Source organism: Rutidosis leptorrhynchoides, chromosome 4 (assembly GCF_046630445.1).
Source record: "Rutidosis leptorrhynchoides isolate AG116_Rl617_1_P2 chromosome 4, CSIRO_AGI_Rlap_v1, whole genome shotgun sequence".
In the NCBI taxonomy this organism is placed as follows: domain Eukaryota; kingdom Viridiplantae; phylum Streptophyta; class Magnoliopsida; order Asterales; family Asteraceae; genus Rutidosis; species Rutidosis leptorrhynchoides.
In genome coordinates, this window is record NC_092336.1 from 478177312 (window position 1) to 478187377 (window position 10066).

General features: G+C 30.1%; 2 protein-coding genes across 10 annotated transcripts; one reads left to right on the top strand and one right to left on the bottom strand.

Annotated features, from left to right (window-relative positions):
- Nucleotides 1–2365: 2365 nt before the first annotated feature.
- Nucleotides 2366–3664, bottom strand: LOC139842321 (protein ALP1-like). Its single transcript, XM_071832472.1, has one exon. The coding sequence runs from the start codon at nucleotides 3662–3664 to the stop codon at nucleotides 2366–2368; it is 1299 nt and encodes a 432-aa protein (XP_071688573.1).
- A 560-nt stretch (nucleotides 3665–4224) lies between these two features.
- Nucleotides 4225–8716, top strand: LOC139844545 (uncharacterized). 9 transcript variants are annotated; one of them, XR_011758003.1, is made up of 8 exons: nucleotides 4225–4396; nucleotides 5582–5655; nucleotides 6123–6376; nucleotides 6499–6565; nucleotides 6680–6725; nucleotides 7131–7437; nucleotides 8041–8118; nucleotides 8455–8716. XR_011758003.1 is itself a non-coding variant. In XM_071834766.1 (8 exons), the coding sequence occupies exons 6-8, from the start codon at nucleotides 7157–7159 to the stop codon at nucleotides 8674–8676; spliced, it is 348 nt and encodes a 115-aa protein (XP_071690867.1). In that variant the 5' UTR covers nucleotides 4225–4396; nucleotides 5570–5655; nucleotides 6123–6376; nucleotides 6499–6565; nucleotides 6680–6725; nucleotides 7131–7156; the 3' UTR covers nucleotides 8677–8716. The 9 variants fall into 9 exon arrangements, 3 of the variants coding, with proteins under 3 accessions (XP_071690867.1, XP_071690866.1, XP_071690868.1); XR_011758002.1 differs by lacking the exon at nucleotides 8455–8716 and having other exon boundaries at nucleotides 7131–7204; nucleotides 7372–7437; nucleotides 8041–8272; XR_011758005.1 differs by lacking the exon at nucleotides 8455–8716 and having other exon boundaries at nucleotides 7131–7196; nucleotides 7372–7437; nucleotides 8041–8272.
- Nucleotides 8717–10066: the final 1350 nt, after the last annotated feature.

Consider the following 10066-nt stretch of genomic DNA (forward strand, 5'->3'; position numbering starts at 1 on the left):
TTTTGATTTGTTTTGTGGTTTCTGGTATCCATATGATTAAACTAAATGACTTTATTTACATTCACTTAATACCTAAAGAATATATCATTAAACTGTTTCGTTTAAACAAACTCGTGGTTCTACGGGTCATTTCACTAGTTTTATTTATTAAATTAAGATATGTACAGAAAAAATCATTAACTGGAAAGTAAAATACTCATATTATCTTCCACGTTATTCTTGCCATAAGTTTTTAACGATTATTAAGTCATGTTTAGAGGTTCATAATTTAATATATAAGTTATTATTTATGTAGTAAGTAGAAATAAAGATAGGCTTTGAAAAATGAATTTTTCTAAACCTTTATGTATGTATGCAAACACTTTATCTATATAGAACTTTGCCTAATATATGCTAGCTTTTTAATTTAATAGTTGCAGAAATCATTTTTTAAAAATATTATAAGTATAAGTAATAAGTATACTTAATCAATATTATGATAATTGATTCCAATATTCCAATCATCCAATATAATGGCATGCTCTTTTCTGTCACACATTTTTCAAAGTTTACAAATAAAATTGTACTCGTAATATTTAGAAATCTTATATAATATTTTTAGCCGGATAAAAATAAAAACAGAATCATTTAAAAATACTGTTTTAGATTATATATTATAAGATTATGTCAACTATCTTATAGAATCTCTTAAAGGGATTTTCATTTTTAATTACTGTATTAATTTCATCACCAACTATAAGTTTTAACTAAAATTATGTATTTTCAGAGACATTTTTTTTACAACAAACACGCGCGCGCACACATACCTTTTTTGTTAACGACGAGACTTGCATCACAACTTTAAAATTGATAAGTTTTCAACACACTGTTACAAAAGCCCTTTGGTTATTTTCAAAGACATCCTCGATATATAATTTAATTTCTTACGTATGTTAACACTTCTTCTATATAAAAGTTTGCCTAATATATGCCAAGTATTCTTTAATTAATTTTGTAGTAGAACTCATATTATTTACTTAATAGATAATAGTAGTATATTGATTGGTTAAGCTATTAAAGTATATATATAGTATATACAAAATACAAATAAATTTATCTGCAGTTCCAAAAAAATATAGTATATACAAATAAACTATTTCTGTGAAACACAATAAATGGAGCATTATATGTATCATTTATTTTATTTTAAAATCTTTGTGTGATTTAAATGTTTGTTTTCTAAAGAATCTAGAATCATTAACATGGTTTTAGCATTCTTAACGTACATCTATAACCTAATCGTTTATAGTTTAATCGACAAACTAGTAACGAGTTAAACACGAGCTCGGTCGAGACTTAATTAATCACTTGCTACTTACACACAATACATTTATTTTAATGCATGTTTTAAGATATCTTATTCAAGGAACAACATGAAACTCTTTTAAAACAAGCGTAATAAGTAAAATGTTGTAAACAACACAAATTAAAGAAGAGATCAAATAAAATAGTGGTAGTTTTTCTTTTCATTTATTAGGTAACTCCACTAGACTTTGTTCCCTAGTTTTTGATCGAAGGAAAAGAAGTGAAGAAGAAATGAAAAGAATGAGAATTCAATCATTTTAGTTTGGGAGGTGATTCTCACACACCACTTTTTGATCCATGTACACATTTGTTTCATAAAATTACAGTTATGCCCCTAGAAAGTTGAACTTATATTATTATTGTAAGTAAAATTAAGGGTAAAATAGGTAATTCGGTATACATGGATCAAAAAGTGGTGTGTAAGAATCACTTCCCTTTTAATTTAGAAGAAAATGATTGGGAAAAAATAAGCATATTAATTACTCGTTTTAATTCTTTACACATTTCTTTCCAAATAAAAATTCAGGAACATTAAAAAATAATTATTTTCTTCGGATTCTTTCATTTCAAGAACATTAAAAAAAAAAAAATTTCAGATTCTTTCTTTTGTTTCCATACAAAAATTCTCGAAAAGGCTGAATATTTAAAGGAATTTTACTCTGTATCTATTACATCATATAAGACCATTTTTAACCCTGCCTGTGACGTCACAGGCAGGTTTTACACTTTTTGGCCAAAAAGTGCAATCTGCCTCTGACGTGGCAGTGTCACCATCTGACACCAAAATAACCCTGACGCCCCTCCAGTGTCAAACAGGTCCCACCAATTTATTTTTTCTTTTTCTTTTTTATTTTATTAACCATACAAATTATATTACATATAATTAAAAACATATAAAATTAAATCATTACATAAAATTTAACCATTACATAAAATTAAAAACACATAAAATTAAACCATTACATAAAATTTAACCATTACATAAAATTAAAAACACATAAAATTAAACCATTACATAAATTTAACCATTCATGGTGCGGAATGTGGACGGAAGGTTCCAAATATGCTCAACTAGATCATCGGTTAGTTGCTCATGCACCGTCCTATCTCTTATTTCTCGGATGATAACGTCTTGATCCCGTCCTCTATTTGGTATCCGTTCTGGACGGTTCTCCATATCTTCGGTAATGAACTCTTCCTCCCAATCACTTAACGCAAATCCTTGATCCTCCAAAATCATATTATGTAATATGATACAACAGTCCATAACTCTCCGCATCTTGTTTACCGACATAGTGCGTGCTGCTAACCTTAAAATATGAAATCGACCTTGAAGGACCCCAAATGCCCTCTCTACATCCTTTCGGGCACTAGCTTGAAACCTAGTAAACTTAATCCTTGGAGCCTCTGTCGGACTCGCAAAACCTTTGACTAGCGTAGCCCAGTCAGGATATATACCATCAGCTAAGTAATAGCCTTTTGTGTACTGATTACCGTTAACCTCAAATGGTGCTAGTGGAGATGTTCCCTTTTTAAGTTTATCAAAAACATAAGATTGATTCAAAACATTTATATCATTGTTGGAACCCGCCATTCCAAAAAATGCATGCCAAATCCACAAGTCATACGAAGCAACTGCTTCAAGCATAATGGTAGGTTTCTTGTGATCACCCCTAGTGTATTGTCCCTTCAAAGCAACGGGACAATTCTTCCACTCCCAATGCATACAATCAATACTCCCGAGCATACCCTTAAAACCATGTTTCTCTTCATGCTTACTATATAAACGTTGAACATCGTATGCATTGGGAGTTCTCATGTAACGTTCTTTGTATAATGTAATAATACACTTACAAAAGTTATCTAAACAAAGTACTGAGGTTTGGTCACTCATTTTTAAATATTCATCAAACATATCGGCGGCAGTTCCATACGCCAATTGGCGTAGAGCCGAAGTCATTTTTTGCAATATTGTAAAAGTCGGCCGACCGATAGCATCAAAACGTTCCCTAAAAAATTTAAAATACTCGGGAGTATCATGAGAATCGAAATTAGAAATACCTTGCGATATTCGGAGAAATAGTTCAATCCGCATACGAAAACGCCTTTTAAATTTAAATGGCGGAAACACGGGTGTGTCACTAAAATAATCCTTCCATAAGTTTTGTGCAGCTTCTTCACGATTTCTTGGAATATAAATTCGTGATCTTGGAACACGATTGGATTCGACTTCGTCATCATCATCTTCTAAATGTTGAATTAGTGCAATAATACGCTCGTCTTCCGAATCGGAATCGAAACTAAGTAAATATGATGCCATGAACGAAAAATACTTGATGATGAGAGAAATTATATGATTTAAGGGATATAATTTAAAGAAAAATAAAGAGAATGAGTGTGTTAAAGGTGTAGAATGGATGGGTTTATATAGATAATAATATATAGAGTTTTTAAAAAAAAAAAAAAAAGTAAAAAAAAAAAAATAGCCGTTGTGTAACGGCATAAAATATGAGTCAATCAGAGAAAGCCACGTCGCCCTGACGCCACCCAACTGTCGCGTGAAAACGGTGACTGACGCCCCACCTTCGTCAGCGGTAACGCCCCACTAGGGGCGTCAGAGGGCGTCACCGGACGCCAGCACGTCTGACGGGACCCCTCTGACGCCTGGTTAAAAATGGTCTAAAGCACAAGGATTAGTCATGTGTCACTCAACTAATCACTCCTTAATTAGGATAATCCACATGTTAAGCTGTGATTAGTGGGATTAATTAACCTTAACAATGCTCAAATTTCGCCACGTGTCACCTTAAAAATGCCAATTCCTTCATTTATCAGTATTTACTAGTAGGATACGGAACCAATTCCCCTCTCTCTCTTCTTCGAAACTGAAAAAACCCCAACATTATTTTCATCGATGATCATGCCCTAATGCCGCTTTAACTTTACAAGACACTACCACCAATAAATCTATTGCGTTATTCTCCACCAATCGGTATAAATTTTGTATATTATCTCCGAACTATTTAAATTCGCCGGAACTTTGATTATAAAGGTAAATGATTTGTATTCTTTCATCCATTCTTTCTTTCAATTTCAATCGACTGAGAACTGACCCAAAATTAGGGTTTTTGTTTTCTTCAATTTTATGCAATCGACTTAGGATCTGGATTCGTGGGTTTTTTATTAGTTGTTGTTTGAATAATTACTTGATTTTTTGGTTGCTGATTGAACGGTTATTTGATTTATATTATAATACAAAATGGATATCGCTACGATTCAGTTTTGTGAGGTACGTTCTTGATTTATCGTACGGATTTTCAATCAGGCTTTTGATTTTATTTCTTAGATCAAACGCGGATTCAATTCAAATCAGGTAATACTTTTTGATTTTGAATATTCCTTTGTGTCCTGTATACCAAAAATTTTCGTTTTTAAATTTTTTTACTTCAGTTATTGAATTTCCAAGGCTAATCAAAATACCCAGTCGCATAAGGATGACATTGATAAATTGAGGATTGTATTTTAACGCAATTTAATTGCATGAATTTAACATTTTTTTTTTTTTTGACTGAATTACTTTGATCATATAAAATTTCTTATGCATAATGCATAACTAATTGAAAAAACAAGCAACAATCTGCTTACAATGGCTATTGGTTTATTTTTTAATTTTAGATGTTTTGCTTTGATTTTTACAAATGTATGTCTGAGGAATAAGGATGTATTAGTTGAATGTTAAAATGTGTTTGCATACCAACTGTTCGAATAAATGCTTGAACGAATATATGATTAGCTGCAATTAAGTTGGACTGCAAAAAATGTTGATTTTCTTTTACACAATTAACTATGTGCCATAAGTTTCATTATTTGTGGTAGGTATTACCTATATATATTTATTAGTAACTTCATAAATTTTATATGATTCTCGAAGATTAATACATTTGTATATAAAACATCAAGTACAATATGTATATGATTATTGATTCATACATTTGTATATAAAACAGTAAGTACAATCTACAGATGGTTATCGATTCATATTTTTTTTTTTAAACATGACTTTAACATCATAAACTGGTATGTGACATGTCGATTCATATAGAATATTAGAATATATATGGTTATTTAATGACTCGACATTATTTTGTGACTATATTACTGTACAACTATATGTGTAACAGGGTTCTAACTATATTTAGTTTTATATGTTGAATAACAAGAGAAGGTTTTGATGCAGCGTTGACGGGGTCAAATCATGGTCGTGATGCAGCGTTGACGTCTTATTCTGCTCTTGGTCATGAGAGGACAATGGTATTTCTTGAATATTTGTCTTAAATTTTATACATCATAGAATATGGCTTTTTTGTTTCTAATGTGTTAAATGGGCTGGTCAATGGAGTTGGGTGACATGTTGAATTTAAGACGGGTCAAACGGGTTGGATACGTTGTGTGGAATCGCAAATGCACAAACACTTCTCATTCATTTTAAGCATTATGAAAAGATTTAAGGTTGCATATATGAGCGATAGCTGTATTATAATGATAAATGATATCCATATTAATACGATCTCACTTAATGAAGCTATTTAAGTAGTCCTGTGCATTAAACACATGTTACACATCCTACCTATTTGAACCATTCAACCCGCTTCCCCTTTAGTATAGTATATTATTCTAACAAATTTTACCCGTTTAATTAAAAATCACTCAGACCAACCATTTTTTAGGGCCAATTTATACCTTTGTTTATTTCTAACTCTAATTAATTGTTGTCTCAGGCTCTTAAACGTAGAAGTTCGGTACTAAATGATGATTTAGGAAGTGGTGGCTCACTGCGCGGAACTCGACTTAAAGCTAATCTCATATCACAAAGAGATAAAAAAAAAAAAAAAAAAAAAAAAAAAGCTTGGTTACACTGCTAATCAACAACTAGACTCTTCCTAAATGAAGCTACTGTTAATGAATGGTTATGAACCAGATGGTGACATCATGCATGACTCAGCCTCACACTTAGCCTATGCTGTTGTTCCAAGTAAGTCCACTCAAACAGCCACAAAAATATTGCAACACCTCGAAACACCTACCCCAAAATAAAGACATTTAGGATCAACTAAATCAGCTACTAAACTGACATTAGATATGCTTCATGGGCAGGTTCTTAAAAGCTTAGAGAAAGTGGAGTCACCAAAATTACCTTCTTACCCTCATGATAGTCATATGGGTAAAAAAAAATTGTTTCACACTTTCACTATTTTCCCTTAAATCATATATTTGACACATCCCCATTTTACCACCTCTAATATGGGAAGTCTTTTCTTTTACATACTTAGTGCAGGTACATGGGATTAACAGCTGGTGCATACATACTCACCTTATTTGATGTAAGTTTCATCATTTGTTTTTTATATAATACATTGCATTTTAAACTCAGCTGAAATATTTGGATTTGATATGTGTGTTTGCATTGTTTTGCCAACGGTCAAAGTATACACAAAGTATGTAAAATAGGAAAAACAAGCAATTCAATAGGGTTGTATGTTTCGGAAAACATATTTTGGGTGATGTCTTTTGGCCTCATTGACTAATTTCATTTAATTTGTTTAGTTAGGTCTATTAGTCGTCCATCTTCAAATATAGAAAACCTCTTAAATCACTTAATTTTTGATGGGTCATCACTACAATAATACAGTTTTCGTCGCCCATATGGTTGCATTTCTGATATCGTGCCTCACATTTGAATACTAATCAGTTTGCTAACATTATTGTTTATTCTTATTTTTCTGAAGGCCATCTAAATGAAAACAAAGTTCTAATGGACAAAGTCCCAGTGCCTTTTCAAAGTAAAAAAAAAGGTAAAAAGGTTAGTATCAACTCAATCTTTATTTACACGTATAAAACAAAAACTATACATATACTCACCTATATGCACAATGTACGATACTACTTAATAAAAATAAGTCAACTTAGATGTAAAATGTGTCGGATCTAATCATTACTTATATTTATATTATCTTTGTATATGAGAAGACCTTGACCGAATGTGGATGCTCATATTTTTGTGGTACTCAACTAACATTGGTTAACTGAACCAAGGTATGCAACTTATACATTCTAATACATAATGGCAGTTTCAATCTTATAAGAAGTAAAGTGTTTTGGTGCTCCATTTGACCCGTTTGGTCTATTTTTTGTTATACTGCAAAATATTGTTGAACAATGTCTACATCTGATTAGTGTTATTTCAGGTACAATAGTTATTTTACTTCTGAATCTTTGTATCAATTTCTAAGTTCATTTAATAACTAAAATTTAGTTCTAAATGTTTATAGTTACCAGTTATCTCATTTTAAGAGTAACTTTCTATTATTTTGTTGTACATTATCACAAAATTATTAAAGCCTACAATGTCTAGATGTTTGTAAATACATGTACTGCCATCGATAGTATAGTGAATGTTATGTGTTATTTAGGAATTCCGGTGTTGTTACATGTTTATAGTATGATCTTATTTTACTATTGTATAAATTTTTTTCATCATTAAACAATATAATTATTGTCATTCAGACTATAGAGCATATTATTTTGTTGTTATAAAAAGAAATACTCTATACTCATATAGATGACTTATCAATTGTTGAGATTTTCAGCAGGTCAAATTCTTGACACACTTATACTAATTTTCACTATTTCTTTCAGGGTCACAATATTGGAATCCACACTAAACAAAAATTCAAGCAAAAGTTTGGGATTGCAGTAGTAGAGAATGAAAACTTGGTAATGACGAATTTAAACAATTGATTGTTGCATTGAAAATGTATTCATTCATAGCGTTTACGATCATTAGATTTACCACAAACAATACAAATACTATATCATTAACGAAATGATATAACTAATTCGTTATGTCAATTCACCAGAATTTTTTCCACCTAACTACTTACCTGGTATGTTAATTTTATTATTTGTTTCATTTATTATAATTGATTGATACGTATGTTTAGTTGTAAAGGTATTTGTAGTTTTGGGTATGTTTATTTTGTTGTTTGTTTCATTTATCATAATTGATAATTGATACAAAGTATAAATGATTCATTGTTAATGTATGTGTAGATTTGGGTATTCTACATTGGAGTTGAATCCAACAAGTTTGAGGTTGATTGGAGACAATCAGGGCTACATAAGGTTCTGTTGAATCCATGGATATTTCGTAAACCAAGTTTATACTTAGGCCTTAGTATCAATATAAGATTATTGGCTGCTATGATGTTTTATTTTCAATGTTCATTTGATATTGTCATCATTAACTTAGGTATTAATAATTACTTTAATTAGAGCGACACGTACAATGCACGAGCTCTCAAAGTCTAGTTCAATTCAATATATATTATAAAAAAGTAACAAGATTAGATATTTATTTATCGGTATTAAACAATACATAAATTAAGTACTCCTACAAACAAGCAAACATAGATACGTAAACTCGAATTACTTACACTCCCCACCGCAAGCTAGCTTGTGATATCATAATCATAATTATAATAATATTTGGTTGCCCCCTTTCTAATCTCATATATATTAAAATCATTTTTAGGCACCTCAAATACATTCATGATTAGACATATAGTATGTAGTATTCAATGTCTTCAAACTACTACAAAAACAAAACTATCATGTTCTAATTATTTATAGCCAGTGAATTATTTTTGTACTGTATTTGTTGGTTTCCAAGAGACAAAGTTATTTACTTATATCGTGTACAAATAATATAACGTCGTTTTTCTCTATTTACAACCTTTAAATATGATATTCCGTTATCTAGTTTACTCGTTTATGTACATTTTAGTGAAAAAAATGTATGTGTATATTAATGTACTTTTATACGTTATAGTGTAAACAAAGTGGTGGGGACAAGTAGGTTTCGTGAAAATTAACATTTTTGTAAGGTAGAAAGAAGTTTTTAAAATAAAAGAATAAGAAACGTATTGGGATAGTTTAGAAAAGGGATTCGTTTTTGTGTTTGTGTTTGGGAACACGATACCTCTATCTCTATGCACCTTCCTTTTCATCTCAATATTCTATTTTAACCAAATTTTAACCAAGATTCGATACTCTTTTTAAGTGTTTTTCGTACTAGAAATATTATATGTTGCATGCACTCAATTGATTTTTCATGTTTGTGTTTTGCATTTAAGGTAAAAGATACGATATGTGCTAAAAGTTTAAACGTATGTGATATATGATTATATATAAATATAAATATAAATATAAATATAAATATAAATATAAATATAAATATAAATATAAATATAGGTTGTGGAAATATGACGTTTTTATATTTTCTTTGTGGTAAAAGATTTTTTTATATTAAACTTGAGGATTAAGTAATACTCTGTATTATTCTATAAAACAAGTTGGATAAATGTTAATTAAAGTTTACCCTTTTAGGGATTCTTTGAAGAGTTTTTTACTTTTCCGTTTATTGGATTCTCAAGTATCCAATGTACTTAGTTGTAATTTTATAACAGAATAATAACAATTGTTTTTACAATAATATATGTTAATGTTAAGTTATACATGTAGATAAAACGTGGTCAATTAATTTACAAGGAGTTAAGCCTTCTATACGTATATGTATGTAATGTATGGTTAGGGAGTTTCGTTTTTATATAATACAAACTTTTACCATTAAAAAAGTATACATTTCCTTTAAATGAGACAAGTA